Raw genomic sequence first — 21,818 nt, 5'->3', positions numbered from 1 at the left:
GCTGACCACCGCGCCGCTGGGCGCTGGGGAGGGGAACGGGACCGGTCCGTCGGGTGGGTTTAACCTTTCCAGGATAAGCCTGGCTCTGTTGAACATCTCTGTACAAAATCAGAGCCTTCTGCAGAGCCAGTACTTCCTAGCCTCCTCACTGGGAGCAGGAGGGGGAATTCAGAGGAGCAATCGTAGCCCTAAAACCATTCCTTACCCCCCAGACCCAAACACCTCCTGCCCCCAGGGTACCCACATCGCTGCCAAACCAGAACTCCTGGGTGCTGTCTGTATTTTCTTTCTAAACCTGTAACAGCACAATTTATTTGAGATATTTGGCATAAAAAATGGGATTCCTCCTCTTGATCCCTCTCCAGGCATGCCCAGAGGTGACCTAGTGGCTGTCACGGCCTCGTATTTGGGCAGAGGTGGAGGAGTGGGTACCAAGGCAGCAGGTTGCTGCCCACCCCAAGGCATGAGGGGGGTGAGTGGGTGCTTCTGAATAAAATACTAAGGCAACGGGAGGAGGGCAAAGCTGATAAAAATGCCCAGAGCAGCTGTGGCAATGTGGGCAATGAGGTGACACCACAATCAGCTGTCGCTTATTTTGAGGCTTATCACCTCTGGCTTGCTTAAGAAACCATGTTCTTTCTGTCCCAAGAGCCCTCTTAGGAGCTGAAGCATTTCTGCAACCCAAAAGTCTCTGATCTGCCTCCAGCACTGATGCAGGAGCAAATCCAGGGAGCAGGACTGGGCCCATTTTGACAAATGGGGGCTGCCGGCCTCTTTGGGTTGAAAAGGTCTGATTTAAAGGTGAGAGGGAGGAAAAACTTCTGTGTGTTTCTGGCTCACACAGTGAGCCATTCATGAGTTGATCCCCATGCCGGGGAGCTCATCCCTGGCCCGGAGAGCTGGGAGAGGGCACACAGCTCAAGCCGGTGCTGCCAGGGCTGTCCCCGTGGAGGCAGAGCGCTGAGCTCTTTGTTCATCCCTGCCCTGCTACGAAGCAAGAGAAAAACGCTCCTGCCGAGCGCAGCCAGAAATAACCCAGGCCTCCAGCAGCCAAAAAGCTTCCAAGGGGAAATTTTAAAGCGCTGGGAATTTGGCCTCTCAGCCTGTGCTTCGGGCTCCTCTGCTGTCGTAATGTCCCAGGCAGGGAAAGGCAGAGCCTGACCGCAGCCCTGCTCCTGCTGTCCAGGAACCAGCATCTCAACGGGGAACGGTTCACTCCCGGGTCACCCCAAGACCCGCTCAGCTCCTGTTTTCACCCCAGTCTTTTCCAGCACCATCATCACCGTCACAGCTCCTGCCTTGAAAGGACACTGGTGATGGACAGCACTTCCCCTGTGGGATGTGCTTCGGGGTTGTGATGTCCCAACATCCCACGAGAGCCCTTCACTTTGCTGCATCGCTGGCTCAGGATGCCCCTGAGATGAGGCCACCTTGCAGTGCCAGCCCTGCTGCTGGTGAGGCCAGAATTTGGGTATCTGTAAGGGGAATGTAATAAGGACGGATAAGTTTCAGTGGTCCCATTGCCCACAGGAGGGAGGGGTTGGGGGCGATTAAAACAGGCCTTCCCCCTCTCTGGGAAGGACAGCGGATTCCTGCACTATCCGGATGGGATTTGAGTCACACCGTGAAGAAAACGATCTCTCCGTGGCACATGTCAGAGGCTGCAGGGAAGATAAATGTTGTTTCATTGCTCTGGCCCCACTGTTCGTTCACCCACAGGGATCTCCTGGCCAGCTTTTCGCTATGTCAGCATCTTCTCACCACCCCAGAGCAAGGGCATCGTGTGGCAGATGCTCCACGGAGGAGGAGACACCTTGTTACGCAGCAACAGCTCTGCTCCAGCTCCTGCGGCAGCTCAAGGCAGCTCCATCCCTTCACTCGGGGATATAACCCAGCGCGTTGCTCGGCTTCCAGCATCCACAAGCAGGCTGCAACCTTTGGAAACCTCCCGTGCCCCCGATCTGTCCCTGCACTACCCCAAACTGCCCCTCTGGTTCAGGACACCAAGCTGGAATGAACCAAGTGGTCTGGGCACATGCAGGAGGTCATTGAAGACATGCTGGCTTTGCAAAACAGATCCCGTGATGGATACAGGATCATCTATTTATTTTAAGTTTTATAGGGGGCATTTTCCCTTGCCAGGAGCTGGAGAATAGAGGACCCGGGTACCATCTGCCCAGGGGACTGGTGAATCATCCTATTTTCCAGTTAACCGCACTTGTTTGCTTTGGGAGATCTCCAAGTTAAGGGGGAAGAAAAAGAAAACCCAACCCATGGATCTTTTCCCACACAATAAGAAAAATGCCTTTTTTTTTTTTTTTTTTTTTTTTTTACAAAAGCCAGTGTCAACTCTGCTTTTACTTAGCAGTGGGCTGGATAAAAATAGACAGTGAAGTCATGACGCCTTCAGAAGAAGAACCAGGTATGGCCTGGGGAGAGGGGGTGAGTGAAGTCAGGCTTGGGGGATTGGGACAAAAAGCCAGAATGATGGGGACAGGCAGGGTTTTTGTCCCAGGACCATGCTGGGACAAGGAGACCTGCTTACCCCCGTGCCTTGTGATTTCCCCGGCACGTTGCTGGGAGAGGCAGGAGGCTCTTTGGTGGATGCACCAGAGTTCAAGCTGTCATTCACGTGATGCGGATGGGGCTGTGGCCCAGCAAACACCAGGAGATCGGCTCTTTGCAAAGCCGAGACATTCGGAGCTTGAGGCACACTGGAAAGCAAGGGTAGCAGCAGGGAAGGGAAGCCAAGGGGTTGTGCTCCTGCTTTCTCCAGGACCATATTGCTACAGCCTCCTTTCTTAGTTTTCTGCTCAGATCTGGCTTTTTCTCCTGTTTTATCGCCGTGCCAGGCTGCGAGCACGCTGGGCTGTTTGGAAGGAGCGTGCATGTGAGGGACTTTGATGTCTCCTGCTCAGGGCAGGGGCCTTGGAAGCCACTTGTGCCCTCGGTCACCACACAGTTCTAGCTCTGCTCCTGCCCAAGCCACAGCTACTGCATCAGCTTTGTACCCTTGCACCAACTTAGGTCACGACCGAAATGAGTTTGGCAGGCCTCAGCACTCCCTTCCATGCTTGGAAACACCATGGTAGCCGCGAGGAGATGCCAATTTTACGTAGCAAAAGGATGCTGCACAGCAGGGCCGATGTGCCCTGCCAGAATGGGGGGAGGTGGAGCTTCAGACTTTTAATTTTCAGGATACAAGGTGAGGGGCTTTTTGCCCTTCTACTTAAACAAATAAAAACTTCCAAGGAAAAAATAATCCCAGTGGAAACTTTAGCCTCGCCCACAAGGAAGGAACCTTCTATCAACAAGAAAATTCACACGGTGGGAAAAAACATGTCCTTTTCTGCTCAGCAGCAAATGCTTCCACCCGCTCCTGGACACCGAGCCACGGTTTCTCTGCAGCAGGAGGCTGGAGAGGCGCGAGGGGAATATCTGCATTTCTCCCCGATCAGTCACTGGAACTAGCATTATCACTGGAACAATGGGCTCAGCCCAGGCCCGCCTTGCCAGAGCAGCTCCGCCGCAGCGCTCCCGGATTTATTTTTGTCCGGGCTTGGAGCGGGTTGCGGAGATCAGGTGACGGTGCCCGAGGAGCGCTTGGCATCGCCTGTCCTGCTGCCGTGTGTGCACATGTCCGTGGGAGTAATGAGCAGAAAGGGATGATGGAGCAGGGCTCATCAGGGAGGGTGGCTGCACTCTCGTTACTGGATCCTTTTCTCTTGGCTTAGCCCGCTCTGGTGACCAGTTCGTGGGAGAAGGGATGCTCTCTCACACTGCAGGGACCACTGATGCTCCCATCGCCCCGGCTCATAGCTTTGCAACTCAGTCTAGGGAATCAAAACCAGGCCCTGTGCTTTGGCACTGGGATTAGGACCTGGAAACCAGTTTCTGATGGAATTGAGTCATGGGCATTAAGGGAGGTGACCAAGGAGAAATGCAAAAGACTCTGGCAGAGCTGGGGAAGCCCAGCTTCCCAAGGACCAGTGCAATGTCTCCATTTCTGAGCTTGCTTCCTTTCCATATGGTTTCCATACTGGGCTGTGTTTGAGCAGTAACTGGGAACTCAGTTTGTTCCTGGTGCCCCCATGCTGTTCCAGAAGAGCGGTCAGCCTGGTAGATGTGGCTGAGGTAACCTTCGAGTTGGCAAGTTTGGCCAGGTAGCCAAATCTCAGCAGTCTTGGATGCAACAATAAATACTGAGGGTCCCTGAGCCACATCAAGAAAACCTGAGCTTCTTGGTGACTCCAGAAAGCACCAGGACACAGGGGCTTGGGGCAGAAGCTGGGTTCACGGTCCTGCCCAGTCTGAGGGATGCTGGAATAGGGTGTTTCCCTGCTGCTCCCTCTCAGTGCCATGGGGATGTGGTGCATTCCCAGTATGCAGTGGTCAGCTGTGCCATGCAGAACGGGCTGGCAACCAAGCCATTTGGAGCTGAACCTGCCAACCTTTGCTATAAATCAACCCAAAATCTAGGTCATGCCAACCCTGGACTGTGACATGTTCAAAGCCTGGATCAGAGCTGTCTGCGAGGATGAACCAATCCCAGACTGATCATGGCCCTGAGCAGGGATTTTTGGAGCCTGACCCCCAAATATCTTCTTCCAAAAGGACCCAGTGAAGCTGCTACAGCAAGAAGCCAACCTCAGGCTGTGGCATCAGCAATGCTCTAAGTGAAAACGTCCTGCAGCAGTATGGCTTGGGCTCAGTCCTCCAGAAGCAACGTGAAGGTACCCACGGGGGTCCAGGGACACCCCGCTGGCTGCCAGCATCCTTGGCCACACAGGGACACTCTTCAGACAAGAAACCATCCTGGCTTCATCCCCAGCCGCAGCAGAGAGCCTTCTTGGAAACAAGTGTGGCCACCAGCAGCAGGTTCACTCCCTGCTTTCTCCATCAGCTGGAAACAACCTGCATCCCTGGAGGTTTTTATTTCCCAGGGTGCTGTGAAGAGAGAGGAGCCTGGAGTTAACCAAAGTCTGGAGAGTGCACAGGAGAGCCATGGCTGGAGGTAGCTCACAGGCTTCTGTGCTGGAGAGGGGACAGAGCTGCACTGGGGTCTGGGAAAATGGGGCGTGCGGAGGGCTGGGGGTTTGTTCAGCGAGTGGCACCGTGGCAACACGAGAAACAAGACCTTAATTTTTCAGGTGCGGGATGAGGAGAGGGACAAGCGTGCTGTGCCACAGCTGGGGGTCCGGGCAGTGCTAGAGGCATGCGTAGCATCACTTGATGAGCACGAGCAGCCCAGAGCCCTGTCCTGTGACTCCACGCACGGGTCCAGCCTGACCTCAAAGGGAGCCAAGTGCTCTGTGGCAGAGGCGGGGGCTCACCCTGATCCAGGGGGTATTCAAGCTGCGGTCTGTGAGCAGCACACTGTGAACGTCACCCTCCATGGGTCAGGCCGTCCTGCAAAGAATCCCCTTTTATATAAATCGCAGCACATGATCCAAGAGTGGAAGGAGCCTACCCTGCCCCGCAGGTCATTTCAGGCTTGGCTGAGCTTCTTTCCTCTTGAGGGGATGCTTGCCAGCATCTCGGAAATGGCACCGGTGGGATCTGCAGCCCAAGCACAACTCCGTCGGTCAAGAACCTGCTCTCTGCAGCTCGGAGCAGCAAATCCTAGTTGCAGCAGGAGGATGAGGATGGACGGAGTGGACGCAGCTCCCTCTGCCAGCCTGGTGCCGTCCTCGCCGAGCAGGAGGCAGCGGTACCCGCTCCCACATCGGGAACTCGTGACCGAGTTCTCATGTGCAGCAGGGGCATGGTGACAATCTCGGCCTCACCTGCTGCTCCGTGGTTTCTGTGGCTTGTTGTCATGTGTACAACAGATGATTTATGTTGACGCTGGGCCTCCAGGGAATGCTTTATGGCTTGTGGCATATGGAAATCTATGGGCACCTCTGGTAACAGTTGCACTGAGTCTAACATAGCTCCGAGGGACAGACCCTGCCGCTGCCTCCCAGCTGCGTTTCCCTGGATCACTGTGTTTGGATATCTCTGATGTTGAGATCAAAGAGCCTGTGTTCCTCCACAGGACTGGAAACACCCAGTGGAAGGGATGCAGGCACAAAGTACCGTCCTCTTCTGCACTCTCAGCATAACCCTTACATTGCTGTTTGGAGAAAGGACACAAACACACACAGAGAAGTAAGATTGTGGATATCACCCATCAGTCTTTCTGTGGGGAAGATTACTGGACTGCTCTGCCGGATGAAATTCTGCAGACGTTTAGCCCACGGGAGCTAGCTGCATTGCATGCAAGGTGCGTCCAGGTAGGATTTGTACTGGGAATCCGACGCACACCCCAGTCGCTGGACTGTCACGGTCAGGGCTGATTAGGGAAGGTGTCAGGGACCTTGCGGTCTAACACTGTAAAGCAGCCAAGACTGAGAGGCCAGGGCTTCTCCTCCCACTCTGCTGGTGTTCCACTAATTGCAGCTCTCCCTAATTAAAAGTCAGTGATGTGGCTTTGGCAGCTGCAAGCCAGGTCCCCCAGGCGAGCCCTGGGCAGAGGCTGGGTGGCAGGGAAGGATGGGTTCATGCCTGGAGCCCAGCACGCTCCCTGCCAAGCCATGGTCGGATGCCGCAGAGGAGCCAAGCATCCAGGAGAGTCCTCAAAATGAGGAATGAAATCAGAGCCAACCTTGCCAGGGACATGGGGCAGCCGGGGGATGCTCCGGCCCTGAGCCGTTGTGCTGAGCTGGAGTGAAATGCTCCGTGGCAGCTGCAAAGTTGCTTTCCAGGTAGCAACAGTGAGTCTCTGCTAACAACAGGGCTCTGCGAGCTGGGGCTCTGCGGCAGAGGTAGCAAATCCCACGACAGACTTGTGTGAGCTGGCAACACTCTGTCTCTCCCAGGGGAAAAGAAGGGCCAGCTCGCTGCCAGGCACTTAAAATAAGACAAAGTAAAAGCTGATGATCTTTAGAAGTGCAGTTTCCTGTTGGCTTGTTGGTTGCTGATCTAACAGCTCTTTCTCCTTCCTTATTTCCATGTGAGGAGAACTCGGTTTTGGTTCAGGTGTGTCTTCCCATGGGATAATAATCTCTCCAAGCAAAGTCATCCTAAGGAAAGCCAGGAGCATCCAAACGCCAGCACGAATGTATAATGTAAGTGACTCCGGGGTGATTTCATTAAGAAGTTCTTGTGCTCTTACTGCATCAGTACAAACTCACAGACAACAGTGAATTTTCACCCTAGACACATGTTCAACCCAAGCATGTGCCCTGCTCTCTCAGTCTAGAGCAAATAACATGACTTAGACCTTTTCGTACTCGTACATGTCCTGTTTTGAAATCCATGGGCCAAGGGGGTGTTAATTATATGGCAGGAAGGATGTCAGTTAAGAGCTTGATAGACGATGCTTTTGTCACCTGGAGAAGCCGGAGATGGGAATAGAGACATCAGCTTATATTGCCTTAGAGATTGCTGGAATGAGGTGTTGGGAGAGGGGTGATGGTTTGGGAGCGGGTGAACTGCGTGGCAGCTACTTCAGTGGGACACTATAGGGAGGGTCTAGAAGAGGCAGGACAGGCTGGTGTCTCTGCTGGGCACAGGCATCTTCCAGGTATTTGAGAGCAGACTTTGGAGAGTGGCTCGAAGCCTTCGGCTGGGTGCATCTCGTTGGGGAAACAGGGAGGATCGTGCACAGCTCCTCTCCCTGGCCTGCAGCTGGGGAGGGCTTGCAGATGGAAAGCTCGTGGCTCAGGCTGGCTGCTCTCGGCGGGCTAATAATACCTCTGGGGAGAAGGTCAGGTGGGCAGCGGCAAGGGCAGCTCCTGTTACAGGCTGTCACCCATCACCCTCGGCTGCCAGAGCCTCCAGAAAAGTTTTGGGATGTCTTGGAGGAGAGCTGGTACCGCAACCCCCTCCTCCATCAGCAGGTTTCCAGGGGAGGCGATGGCAGCTGGCCGTGAGCAGTTATCTCCACCGCGGTGTGGAGCAGTGCAATACACCCCAGCACCAACTCCTGCTCTCCCGTCCCTGCACTGCATCCTCCACGTCACCGCATCGTGCCCTGCTTCCCCGTCCCAGCGGGACCTGGCAGCCACCAGGCAGGCCATCGTGCCGTCCCACCACAGCAAATGTCCCAGCAGAGAGGGTTTTTCTTGCTGAAAAGCTGCTTAGCAGCTTATGGAAACAATAAAAGTAGTATTATCTTCAATGGCGAGGCAGATGGTTTGGATGATTGGTTTGACTTTTAAGCTGGATTTGAGCTACGGATATTCTGATTTTTAACAATTTTTGGCTGGTCAGGCTCCGGCAGCGTAATCCCCAGATTCCCGCTCCCCATAAATCCAGTCCTCCCTGCGCCGGGAGCTGTGGGATGGAGACCTGCCCTGGGGCAGGGAGGGGGCATGCAGAGACCTGCATGGGAGGGGGCACCCAGACACCCACCGCTTGGGCTAGCAACCACCCGACCTCGCTGCCACCACCATGGCCACCGCTAGCCCTCCGCATGCCGGTCGTCACCTCTCCCACCGCAGCCTTGTCACCCTGACCTTGTGGGGACGATACCCCTCTCCGCTCCCGTCCAACGTGGGCGACAGCGTTCTGCAAATCCATCGCTGGCAGGAGCCCAGGCCCCAGCTCCCAACCCAGCCCCCCCCCCCCCCCCCCCCCCCCCCCCCCCCCCCCACCACATTGTCTTTTTCAAAGGGATTTATTTAGTCTTTCTCCTAATTATCAGGAGCTGCGGACTTCCCCCTACCATCTGAGCGCTGTTACCAGCCCGCAGCGCTCCTCCTGCCGACACCGAGCGCCTGTTCTCGCCATCGCCCCCACACCCGGCGTCATTATGGTGCTGCCGTATGGAGCGCTCCGCGGACGACGTCTTGCTCGCCAGGGCATGACTGGGGACCTTCTCCATCCCTCCCGCAGCGGGGACCCTCGAGCATCCAGGACACCCCGCCGGGGCACGGGGATCTGCCTTGCTCCAGGGCTTGCAAGCAGCCTCCGAGGCTTCTTGGGGTTACTCCCGTACCCGTGTGTTTGGCCTGATGCAAGGCAAAAAAGGGCTTTGGGGATTAAATCCGGGTTCAGCCCCGTTGGGGTTGGGGAAGGCTCCTCCGGAGGGCAGCTCCAGGCAAATAAAAGCCATCCCTGGGGGTTCGTGGTTAACTCTGGTGCTGAGGGATGTGCAGCACCCACCCAGGCACAGAGCAGGGTCTCAAGTTATTAATTACCTGGCCCAAACCCCGCGGCTGCCCCGCCTGAGAAAAGCCATCACACCCAGCGCATCCTTCGTATTAGAGTCCTTTTTATTTAGCAAATCTCCAGAGCATTAAAATAAAACTCCCATAAAACAAGGGTCATCTTTGTGTTTACATTGAATTTGTAAACTGAGCGAAAGAGGAAGACTTCTACAGAGGTCAAAGGTCACCCAGAACATCCCTTTAAGAGAAATAAACATCAGTTTTCTGATCCGATCGCGAGCTTTGGTGCTGGTCGGCAGTCACCAGCAGAGCAGAGGGTACAGGAGGGAGGGAGGGAGCGATGGGGGTGAAGGATGCGGGGGAGCTCTAGGCAGTCTGGTTCAGTCCTACAATCACGCAAAATTGCTTTCTTGCTGCACCCAAGTCATGAAACACCAGGGGGAAAAAAAAAAAAAAAACTGTTTTAATGAACAGGGCTGGTTTTGAGTCCGTTTGCGAATGGCAGCGCAAAGGCTGCAGGAAGGTGAACGTGGAAAGGGCGAGCTGCGGCTCAGCACCTGCGGTGCCCGGTGGGTACCAGGCAGGAGAAAGCAGCTGCTGGCAGCGGGATGCAAAAGCTATTTCTCTCCGGTCACGCACCGGGCAGCCGGGACGACGAGCGGGGCCGTGCCCCTGCGGCCGCGGTGGCTGCGAGCGGGGTACCCGATCCCTAGAAGCCTTTCCCCTGCCGGCTCCCGGGGGACCTGGCAAAGCACTGCCAGAGCTGCCAGGCTTTATCTTTAGCTCTGTTCCCTCCCTCGCCCCCGCGCCCACCTCCTCGCCGCACACCGCATCCCCGGCCCCCACCAAAACACGCCGTTATATAAGCGCTCGCAGCAACCATCTGGGGCTGAGTCAGCCACGAACCCAAACGGACAGCAAGCCCACGAGGCGGGGATGCCAGCCCCCGGATAACAGGCTTTTGGGGTCACCCACCCCCCCCAGTGCCGTCCCTGAGTGTCCAGCATCCCCACCCAGACCCCACGTGGGTGCTGCAGCCCAGTGAGCAGGGACCCTGGAAGAGGACAAGGAGAAACGTCCCAGCCTGGGGGACAGGCGTGATGCTTGGGGTCATCAGGCAGTGCTGGCAAAGAGGGGAAGGCTTAATTACATGCTAATGAGGTATTGCCAAAATAAGTGTGCCAGCTGCAGGGGAAGAGGAGGGGAAGCATCGACTGGCTGGGCAAGGGGTGTTGATCTGCCAGCTCAGACACGTCTCCTCTTCCCTCTCCATCCACAACCCTGATATCCCATCGGAAAGCCTTCTGCGCATCTTCCCTTAAAGCATACCACCACCGTGCCCAGTTTGACTCCAAATTTATTCATTTGCCGTTTTTTTCCCCCAAAGCCTAGGGTCAGGACGGGGGTCTCCTTCACCTCCTTTAAATCACCGTTTTTCTCCAGGAGCAGCATCGTGGCAAGCGTTTGTGACCTGAACTTTGCAGCGTTGTGCTGATTCACGACGGCTTGTCACCGAAACTGCCTAAAACTGACAGAAAAAGGGACGCTGACTCATGTGTTTGCCTTCCCTGAGTGGGGAGAAATGTGAAAGGTGAACAAAGTACTTAATGGGTGATAATTACATTCAGCGCTGAAAAATTCAATCCATATTAATAAGCCGGCATGGTATTACTAATAGAGGCCTTTTACAATTAAGAAAAAAAGAGTATTTAAGGTTTTTAACCTTGACAGTGACCTTTTAACAACAAGTGTAAGGAAACCCCTAATTTTGTCCCACTCACACTTATAAATTTGTGTTAAGGAGAAACTCCAGCTGCCACGTTCCCGGTCTCCCCGCAGGATGCTGGGGGCTGGTTCCCCGGCTGTATCCCGTTCTACAGCGGGATGAAACCCGGCGTGGGATGGGGTGGGACGTGGCACGAGGAGCCGGAGAGCTGGCCCCTCAGTGGAAGAGCTCTTGGTGTTGTTGTTCAGGGCAGGCAGAGGGGGAGAAAGGAGTCGGAGACGGTCCACCTTAATGCAGGATGAAAAAGCAAATTGCCAGCAGGAGAGCAGAGATGCTGCTCCGTTACTATGGTTACCCCCAGAGACAACCGAGCATCCCTGGGCATCGCCCTGCGGTACCCGAGCTGCTCCCGGCCACCCAGAATGATGCTGGGGCAACTCAGGTAGACAAGGGACCAAATCTGGAGGGGTTTGTAGGGTCTGAGCTTCTTGAAACAGCCAGGAGAGAGGCTGCATCCAGGCTGGGTGGAGGAGCAGCATCTCCTGGGGGGCCAGGGCAAAGTTCCTGCCTCTGCCACACTGTGATATGGTGCATCGCCTTAGCACGGCTGGGGAAAATTCATTAGGAAATGCCAAGGATTTGGTTCAGAGAGTTTCTGCCCGGCACCGATCCGCACCAGTTCAGGAGTCGGACCAATGTGGTACCCTCCCCGCATGGCACCATGTTTTTGGCCAGCGAAACACAGCAAGTCCTGCCCTGGGGATGGGCAGCAGAGCGTGCAAACCCATGCCGGCTCCGTCCTGGTGGGAACCCAGAGCTCACAGCCCCTCTGCCCACTCTCTGCCTGATCAAGAGGGATTGGCCCACCCAGATTTCGGTGGTGGTGCGTTTGAGCCAAACCCATCCAAGCGGATGAAAAGACACCCTGCTTTTTGGGAGACCAGAAACCTCTGCAAGGGCACAGAGAGATGCCCCGGTCCCCTGAAGCCAAAGGTAAAGAGGCAGGAGGGCAGTCAGCGAGGGCTGGTGTAATGCTGAGTTTAGAGAAGGTTTTAGCATTTAAAGACATTTTGAGTATTAAAAGTGGAGGTTACCAGCTAAGAAACAGCCCCAACCACAGTCCATTGGCTAGCATCCCTGCCGAAAACACCCTGGCCATGCCTGCGAGGGGTAAGCAAGGTCCTTCCCCCGTGGAGGCAGCCACTGCCTTCCCATCCCCACTGCTCCTGGCCACCACCACAGCCCGTTGGTTTAGCTCTAACCACCAAAGACAAGGATGGTCAGAGTGGAAGTAAAGCAAGGACCAAACGTCCTGGTAGCACATTTCCCGTGGTGCCAGCGTCAGCTCAGCTCCCTGGGGATTTCTGCTACAAGCAGCCACTGAGGGAGGAATTCTGGAGGCAGTGGAAATCGTCCCCGGGGAGCTGCCGGCTCCTGAATCATTAAATGCTTCCACAAATGAAGCGATGGGTTTTGTAGTGCAAACTGCTGCGCGAGGAGTCACTGCTGCACGGTAAAGCAAATCCTGAGAGCGGAGGCACAAGAGCTTTGGGAAGCTGCTGGGTACTTGTCCCCAGGAAAGATGCTGGCAGGTCTCTGCAAGAGCATCCCCCGCGCCCTCCCTGGCATTTTCCTTTCTGAGATCCAGCCCATGTTCTGGAGGAAAGCGGGGAGGTTTTTCCCATCTCACCTCCTGCCTGCCTGTAACAGGCCATTACCTTCCCCAATAACCCCAGCTCCTCTCCTCAGCAAGAGAAAAGCTTCCAGAAAAGCATCTGGTCCACATTTAAAGGCATTGAGATAGATATTGGTAGCTTGTTCTAATAGCTAATCATTATTAAAAGATCGCTCCTTATTTCCAAGATAGATTTGTCTGGCTTCGCCTTCCAGGAAGAGGTGGTTATTATGCCTTTCCCTGGTAGGTTATGTTACCTCTTTGTACCAGTGTATTTTCCCTGTCATAAATGCTGTAATCAAGTCACCTCTCAGTCTCCCCTTTGATAAATTAAACAGGCTGTGCTTTTAAATCATGCTTAGCCCCAGCCCTGTCTTTGGTGATTAGAGTGAGTGACTGGCAGTGATTTTTTTTTTAATGGGTAAAAAACTCCCTTATGAGGGAAGGGATGGAGCTGATGGGACCCAACTGACCATCATCGGTGGGTGGAAGCTATTGGTCATCAGTTGCCCGACCTGGATTCAGACCCGTGACCAGCCTGCAAAATGATGATGAATAATTTCTCCAAGTTATCTTGGTACACAAGCCCCCGTCCCTGCAGCAGTCAGGTGCAAAAGCCAGGAGGAAAATCCAGGATGGCAAATCCAGGGGCTCCGTGTCCACCAGGCCATTATCCTCTCCGTAAATAGCATCCCACGCACTTGCTCTGCTTTCCTTCAGCCGTGACGTACCATTAAAGACATTTAAACTGTCACTTGGCCGCGGCACGGTGTCCCCTGAGGTCCCCGGAGGAAGCAATGCCCATAGGAAATAGCTCCTCATGGAGCCCAAGGGCGACAAAGGTCACTCTGGGAAGATTTGTTGGGTCAGTCTTGGATGACTAGGCTCTTTCTGCCTGGGTTCCAGACACGTTTTCCTATCTCCGGACTCCCCGCATGACTGAGCCGCTGCGATCCGGTCCCCTGGCAAAAGCCCATCAGTGCAGCAGAGCAAATGGTACCCACGCACGGGGCTGTGCGGGCAGGGGGGGCACACTGCAGAGCCCCCGTCCCGCTGAGCAACCCTGCAGCCCCTTCCCTGGCAGAGAGGAAAAATTATCCTCTCCTGCAGTCTAACAAGGAAAACTCAGATGTGGGGTTTCTGCTCCTACCTAGAGGCAGCAGGATGGCCATTTGCTAAAAAGCTCCTAAAAAAACCCCTGTGTTTGTCCTGCTGGCTCCCCCAGTCTTGCTCAAAGTTTGCTGCACATATATATTATATGCGTGACAACTGACAGACTCGAAACCATGTTTGAATTTTGCTACAGGCAGACACTTCCCTATGATCTTTAAAATATACAGCATGACGCGAGATATTTTAAATAGATCAAAATACATTTATTACATATTTATATTATTTTCTCTAGTCTATTTATATCTTTTGGAGACTCTTATATATAATATATATAATATATTTAAAATAACATAAAATTGGCCAGTTTTGTCATCTGAAATACATTTTACAAATATATATATACATTGTCACATATATCTCAAATATATGTGCAATGAGACAGAGAAACGCCGGAGGTGGAAAAGGTACAGATACTTTCATTGCATCCATCAGCTTCTCTACCACTGCACGTCATCATCGCCCCAGCGAACGGGCTTGGCGTTTTACCCCTGGGAAACCAGTGCTCCCAGTTGCCAGCCTGCCCATGTGAACTGGTGCTGGGTCTCGGTCCCCAAACCACGTGGGGCCAAGCCTGGGGGAGCACCGGGGTGTGTTTTTGGAGGGGGGGAATGGGTGAAAGACGGTGCCCCCGGGAGGGGGCAGCAGGACAGATGTGCACAGCTGGCGGGCACCGGGGCTCAGCGAGGTGATGGGTGGCATCGGGTCGGGCACCGTCCCACGTCCCCTCCCTGCTCATAACGCGGCCGGACCCTGCCCTGCGCCAACCCCCCCCATGGCAGCATTCCTGAATTGGGGGCGGTGGGAGAGCAGGATCCAGCCGGAGCGCCGGACCCAGCAGCCACACACTCGTTTCGGTGTGCAAGAAATGGCGGGGGGGGGGAACACGCACACAGGGGACTCTTTTGGTTGTCAGCACGAGAGGAAAAGGAAAGAGCAGGAGGGTTTAAAAATAAACGTATTTGTTCTGCCTTATTAAAGATAGAAAAGGTGGCTCTGAATTCATCTCCTACAAAAGGTTTGAAGGTCAAGCAGGCACCGAATCGCAAAAGGTTAAGCGCTAAGTGATTGTCCCAGCCCTAAAAGACTAAGTGCACTAAATTCGGTTATGAGAATCTAAGGCTCGTCCCGACGGCTCCCAGCCCCGGGGACCCACCGCCCGGCCGAGCGGGGCCACCGCGCGCCTGTCGGGGCCACGGGATGCTCTTCCCAGCCGGTGGTTTTGGGGTGCAGGGCTGCGGCCGCTTTCTGCTCTCACCCGTGAATCTTTTTGGGGTGAAGCCGAGTGGGAGCAGCAGCGGGTCCGGCCCCCGGTCCCCAGCCAGGGTGGCTGCTGCTGCCGGAGGCTGCCCTGCGCCCCGGCCGAGGGCAATCCCTACGGGATGCTGGCCAAGAAGATTAGCGGCTCTTTCCTTTCTCGGACTCTTGCCATCCTCCAAAGATCAAGTGTAATGCCGGAGTTAACTCCATGGATGGAGCGGCTTCGGCTCGGAGGAAATGGCCGGCAGCTGTTTTGGGGGGGAACGTGTCCCCTCGCACGGCTCTGAGCCCCTTCCCGATGGGATCTCGCTCCATCCCTGCTGTGATCGACACCAAAACTTGCATCCCGAGAGCATCCCTGTGCCTTTCCAGCCTCTCCGGGGAACCTGAGTGCCAAACAAACACCACTTTTTGGCTTTTTTCACCTTTTTTTTTCTTTTTTTCCCCCTTTTCTTTGATAATTCATGGGATCAAAACTACTGCTGGGCAGCCTTCCCAATGCTCCCTGATGGTAGGAAAAAAGACCAGTAGCTCAGAGCACTCACACGTAGGCAAAAATAATATTTATACACTATGTACCGGCGTGGTCCATGGCCAGGACGAGGACTATATGATGTATATATATGACAACTCGCCAGAGCTAGATCCTCACTAGCGGGGTTCGGGGAAGGGGGTGCGTGAACGGGGGCCGGGGAGGGTCCGAACCCCCCCTTGCTGTGCCGGCCGCGGGCGCTCCCCAGCCCAGTTCACAACCTCCTACACAGCAGTTTAAAAATACATCTGTATATATTATTCTATTCTCCCAGGTAACACTGTACAATCATAGAAGTTTCTTTAAAAGCAATAATTTACTTAAAGACATCTCTATTTCTCTTTCATTTTTATACAAATATTTACTGTGATATATATATATATTTATAAAGAAATTAACCCTCTGAGAACCCTACAGCAGCAAGATGTGCACCTTTTTTTTATAATTATTATTTATTCAAAAGAACCTAAACCACTTAAAAGCATTTTTTTAAAAAAATAAATAAGTAGTGCGCGCACAAAATCTCTCTACCCCCCCCCCATCCTTCCCACCCTCCCCCCCAGATGCTATGGGGCAAAAAGCGAGTGGCAAAACCATCCCCCCCCGGGAGCAAAGGGACTGGCGATGGGATGGCATCTGTGTTCACCGCCTTAGAAATACATATGTCGTGGCCGGAGCTCTATGTCACATCCCTATGTGTCCCTGCTTTTGGGGCCAGCCCGTTTGGGGCACTCGGTGCCAAAACGGCTGGCCCCATCCCGGCGCTGCCCCCGGGGCTCTTTTCTCCCAGTGGCTGGTTTTTAGGGGAAGCCAAAAGCAGAGCAGCCCCTTGGCGGGCAGCATGGCGTGGCGGTGATGGATGCTGGTGGGAACAAGGTGGGAAGAAACTCTGCGGGGATGAAGTCCCGGTCCCCATCCCGTGGCCGGCCGGTGAGACGTGACGCTCGGAGGCACAGGGCAGCGGGGGGGGGGGCACGGGGGCAGCTGCTCCCCAGAGCCCTTTGCAAGAAGGAGATGGGGACACAGGCCAAATTCTGCCTCTGCTACCAATGTTTGGACATGCAAGTTGTAACCCCGGGACACGGCTTCCCTGATGTGGGCGGGGGGGGAGAAAAGCACCGGGAGCCCGTCACAGCCGAAACACTGCCGGGGATCCCGCTTTCAACCCCTTCTCCCCGAGGCCAGGTGCTGCCGGGGCTCCGCTCCCAGGGTTGGGTGCGGGACGCCTGTGGGTACCGAAGCCTTTCCCACGGCCACGGGGAACAGGGAGCCAAATTTTGGTTCCCAGAGCACCAATGAGCAGCACAGCCGGGATGAAGGGACCCGCAAGCCGTGTCTTCCCGGCTCCTTCCCTCTGTGCAAAGGCAGGGAGCGGGGCAGGAACAAAGGCTTCCCATGCACGGGGTGGTTTGCTTCACGCCGTAGCAAAAGCTAAACCAGCGTGCCGTCAAGGGCAGCCTAAAACGCAGCGGACGGTGGGATGCGGGCGCTTCCATGGGGGCAGAGCAAAGGGGATGTCACGCCGGTGGGGGGGGATGCAAGCGGGGTGCCGTGGAGGAGGGCTGGGGCACGGGATGAGTTTGCATCTCTAAGGCACAATACACCTTGAGGCTGGGACGTGGGGACGGGTTGAAGCACAAGACGGGGTGGTTTTCTCGACTGGCATCTGTTGTTTTCGGAAAAGCATCTGCCTCTGAAGCAGGACTCGCCGGTGAACGGGGAATTCATAAATCCGAGCTTGGCACAGAGACGGCTCCTGTGCTAGAAGAAGTGCAACCCAACAAGATGACTTTCACATTGATTTCCACATTTGAAATGATTTTTCAAGGGAGAAAATACCAAATTGGTTGGAAAAGTGGGAAAATACCCAAATTTGAGAGCTTTCCACTCTCCTTTTTGTGCTTTTCACTATTTTGTCCCAGTTGCGGTGAAACTTATGAATTCCCCATCGGAGATGTTGGGGGAGACCCAGCACTTCAGCAGCTGATGCCCCAGACCCCATTTCTACCCTGAAGATCAATATTTCCAGAAATTGGCTAATTACTATGTTTACAATGCTTCTTTCTATCACAGTCTAGCTTTTCCTCATTAGCTGCTTTGCCAGTAATTATGCTACTTGGTTTCACTGCCACAGACCTCCAGCCACTTACGTCTGTTTTCTGCCTACGAAGCCATGCCAGTGGAAAAAAAAAAAACCCACCCCAAAACTGGATGCAGTCTTGACTTCTAGCTCTTGCATCTACCCAGCAAGTCACCCCCTCAAAGGACCCCGGTGGCTTATTCATTCCCTTGTTCACTTTTAAAAAATACTGAATCACTTCTTTCAGATTTAATATTATTATTATTATTATTATTATTGTTATTATTATTATTATTTTGGTAAACAGTCTCCCAAACGGTACGGTGAAAAAATTAAAAACCCTCTCGCCTCCCTCCCCCCCGCTTTTTCCCAAATTAAAAAGAAGTACGTTAATGTTGCATGTTATTTCAAGTGTTGTTCTTGTGCAACTGACCCAGACCACCTGCCGGAAGGAGCAATTTTTTTTGTTGTTGCTGCTCAGTTAAAAAAAAAAAGGAAAAAAAAAAAAAAAGAAAGAGAGAGAGAGAAAGATTTGTTTCCTGATATTTCCTCTTTTTGGATCTCGCAGTGCTCGGCTCCAAGAAAACGCTGGCGTTTTCCCCGCGGGGAGAGCAAAGCCCTGCAGGGCCGCACGGGGCGAGCGCCTGCCCGCGCCCCACGGACCCTCCTCTCTCCATCCGTCCGTCCGTCTGTCCGTCCGTCCGTCCCCCAAGAGCTGGTGGCCCCGCTGCATGTGCCGGGCGCGGAAGGCGCGCCGTGGCCTGCCACCATCCCCTCCTGCAGACCGCTCAGTGGTTATTGCGATGAAACTGAAAACTATGAACGATACTAATTTCTCAAGCATTCCTATGGCACTTGCATTGTTCTGCATAATTTGAGCGGGTTGTAGGGGAAGAGATTAGAGGAGGAAAAAAAATACCCTCAGAAAAGTCAGTGGAAGGACCAAGAGTCATATTTCCGACTCCCTCCTGTAAGACCGCTGATCCAACGCTATTGTGGCTTGAAGCCTATCGAACTCGTGCCTGTTGTCCGGGCTCAGGTCCTCCAAACCCCGGCTGTCATCATCTTCCTCTTCCTCATCGCGGCTCATAAAGGCCAGCTCGTTCTCGTAGCAGAAGGAGTTGGTACTGGGCAGCAGAAATTTGTTCTCCACCAAGTCCTTGGCGCTGCAACGGGGGGTGGACGGGACCTCGTAGGTTTTGTGGAAGTGGGAATAGTCTACTTTGTACTGGTTTTTCTCCTCGAACAAGACGGGCTCGAAGCGGTGGCCCCAGAGGATCTCGCTGGCCAGGTAGGAGCTCCGAGCTTGCGTTGTCATAGCGGTGGCTTCTACCATGCCTTCCAGGATGACCACGATCTCAAAGTCGTCTGTCTCCAAGTCCTGGCGGCTGATCCCGAACAAGGGGCTGTCTTCGTTGATCTCGTGGAGAATGGTGATGGGGGACACCAAGAAGATACGGTCCAAGCCTTTATCAAACCCCACGTCGATGTCTATTTGGTCGAGAGGTATGTACTCCCCTTCTTCTGTGATCCTGGGCTTAATTAGCTGAGCTCGTACGTGGGCTTCTACTATGTGGCTTTTCCGGAGGTTCCCAACTCTCCACATCAGGCAGAGTTTTCCATCTCTCATTGCCACTACTGCATTATGGCTGAAAAGTAATGTCTGGGCCCGTTTTTTGGGCCTGGCCATCTTTGCCATTATTGCACCAATCATGAAAGAGTCAATTATACACCCCACGATGGACTGAACCACCACCATGAAGACCGCGAGCGGGCACTCCTCCGTCACGCAGCGGAAGCCGTAACCAATAGTCGTTTGGGTCTCAATGGAGAAAAGAAAAGCAGCCACAAAGCCATTGACCTGCAGAACGCAAGGCTTGAAGGTATCGTCTCCACCCGGGTTTTCTAGATCTCCGTGAATGAGTGCAATTAGCCAGAAAATCAGCCCAAACAATAACCAGGACACCAGAAATGCCAGGGAAAAGAGCAAGAGCATATACCTCCAGCGGATGTCAACGCACGTGGTGAACATGTCTGCAATGTACCTCTGCGGCTTGTCATCCATGTTGGTGAACTCCACGTTGCACTGACCGTTCTTCTTTACAAACCTGTTCCTGCATTTCCTCCTGGTGTGGATTTTCCCATTGCCAAAGCCGTTGATACCTGGCATGGTGGTCAACCTCAGCCCGTCTTCCTCGGAGGACACGATGCTGTAAGGGTTGACTCTGCCTGCAGTCATCCCTGAGCCAAGCCCACAGTGAAGGTGAAGGGTCTTGCGACTCCTGACGTCCCCCTGGCCCACCCCTGCCCACCCCCCAAATTCTGTTGCGGTGGAAGAGAAGTCCCAAGCTTCCACGTCTTGGTTGCCACGTCACCACGTGGATCCCGTGAGAGGCTCTGCAATGAGAAAACAAAGACACAGCCGTTACCTCTCACGGCAAAAGGACCCAAGGGGGTGTTTGGCCATGGATCTGATGGGGACGGTGGCTGCATGTTGAGCGAGGACCACCCCAACTTCCCTTACTCTCCCTCCTATGGCTAGGCTGTTCCCAAAAACCACACACGAAGAAGGAAGAAGGTCTTAGAGTTTGTTCCTTCATACTACAAAGCGAGTGAGCAAACCTTGCTGGGGAGACGCGGCATTTGTGGGACCCTCAACGACACCAGCGGATGAAAAACCTCGGGTAGCACTGGAGTCTCCCCCCTTTGCTTTTCTCATGAGCTCTGCTGTCAGAGCAGGGTCAGGCTGCTGGAGAGGAAAGCGGAGAGGCCAAGCTGCTCTCCTTAGCGCAGAGATATTAATAAAGGTACGCCTGAAAGCGGCTCCATCAGTTCACATTGCCCGTGCCAGATGGACCGCTGCCCAGCACATCGCAGCAGCACTCGCTCGACCTCCTGAGCACCAGCTCTTCTGGGGTCGAGGGAAACCACAGGAAGATGTGGATTTAACCTCCGTCCCCTAGCCCGGGGATGGGAGAGGACATGGCCAACGTGCAGCCGGTTGGAGAAGGCCCAGGGAAGGCACTTGCTCGGGGCAGATGTCCTGAGGAGCAACTTTCCCAACGCATCCATTGGGACATGGAGCCATCTACGGTCACAGATGGGTTTTGCTGGCCAAGTCTTATAAAGGGACAACTGCCGCTGGGGAACAGGGAGCTGTTTTGATCCCTTCTGGAGGGTTCAGCTGCAGGGCCAGGGACCTACGCTCAGCTTTGCCTGGGAGAGAGGTGGTATGGACGTGGGAGAGGTGGCCCAAGCCAGGTGGGCTCCCTGGTGCAGGTGAGCCCATGGTGGGGGAACCCAGCGGCACCCTGCCAGGCTGCTGGCCCCCCCCCAGCCCCTCTGCGATGGCACGTGGGGCCGTATTCAGGCAGCGGACGGGGTTGTGGAGAAGCCACCCGAAGTGGTGGCACCGCAGGAGTGCTCCTCAAACCACTCCCTGCCGCAGCTCATCCTATTATTTAGCGACACGGGATGCGTCACTGGGGACGAAACCACTTTGCTGGCAGCGGGACACGCACGGGGCAGCAATGTGGTGGGGGAGTGGGTGCAAAGCCCCCCCGCGACACCCCGTCCCCCCAGCGCAGAGGTGCCCGGCTCATGCCTAGAGGCACAGGCGAACCCGCCGGGCTGTACGTGCTGTGTCGGATCCGCTGGCCGGATCGATGCGGTCGATTCCCGCAATCAGCTCGAGTGCCCAGGGACACGCTGGGACAAGCGCACCCTTTCCATTACACAGTGGCCAGGGCCAGCCCAGCGCCGGGAAGGATTGCCAGGGACAGCCTGCCTGGGACTGCGTCAGCCTGGCCAGCAATGACACCCTGGCTTGCCTTTTACTGAAATTCTCCCCAAATCCAGCCTGGGACTTGGGAATCCCTGCAGAACCCCAGCACCACAAGCAAGAGCACTAACAACCTGCCCAAACCTCCCAGGTGCTGGACACAGACCCACGCATGCCACCATCTTATATGCCAAACAACGTATTTCCACTTGCTGCAATCCCTGCACAACCATTTTTTTTAACCCCAAAGCTGATTTTTCAAGCGCCGCAGTTATTTGTTGGCACGACAGCAGACCAAGCGATTGCTTGCACCCGGCTGGGGCAGTCGGCACGAGATCCTCTCCCTCCTTACAGCCACGGGGAAGAGTAAAATAGGCAAGAACAGTTAATATTAATGGTGAATATTTACAACTTCATAGTCACTGCAAGTCAAATGGGA

At 54.4% G+C, this 21,818-nt stretch overlaps 1 protein-coding gene and 1 long non-coding RNA gene across 5 annotated transcripts in view; one reads left to right on the top strand and one right to left on the bottom strand.

Annotated features, from left to right (window-relative positions):
• The first annotated feature begins 6,164 nt into the window (after nt 1–6,164).
• Nucleotides 6,165–9,308, top strand: LOC115335783. Of its 2 annotated transcripts, XR_003921530.1 has the most exons (3): nt 6,186–6,275; nt 7,000–7,109; nt 8,690–9,308. It is a non-coding gene; the product is annotated as an uncharacterized LOC115335783 (long non-coding RNA). The 2 variants fall into 2 exon arrangements; XR_003921529.1 differs by having other exon boundaries at nt 6,165–7,109.
• Nucleotides 9,309–14,329: 5,021 nt separating this feature from the next.
• LOC115335780 (ATP-sensitive inward rectifier potassium channel 12) overlaps nt 14,330–21,818 on the bottom strand; it is a 35,459-nt gene continuing 27,970 nt past the window's right edge. For all 3 annotated transcript variants that reach the window (XM_030001981.1, XM_030001982.1, XM_030001980.1), the window contains exon 2: nt 14,330–19,995. In XM_030001981.1, the coding sequence (XP_029857841.1) occupies nt 18,548–19,837 (1,290 nt within the window). In that variant the 5' untranslated portion in view covers nt 19,838–19,995 and the 3' untranslated portion in view covers nt 14,330–18,547. The remainder of the gene's footprint in view (nt 19,996–21,818) is intronic.

The sequence above is a fragment of the Aquila chrysaetos genome, chromosome 25 (assembly GCF_900496995.4).
Source record: "Aquila chrysaetos chrysaetos chromosome 25, bAquChr1.4, whole genome shotgun sequence".
Classification (NCBI taxonomy): Eukaryota; Metazoa; Chordata; class Aves; order Accipitriformes; family Accipitridae; genus Aquila; species Aquila chrysaetos.
This window is presented reverse-complemented; position numbering and strand designations above follow the sequence as displayed.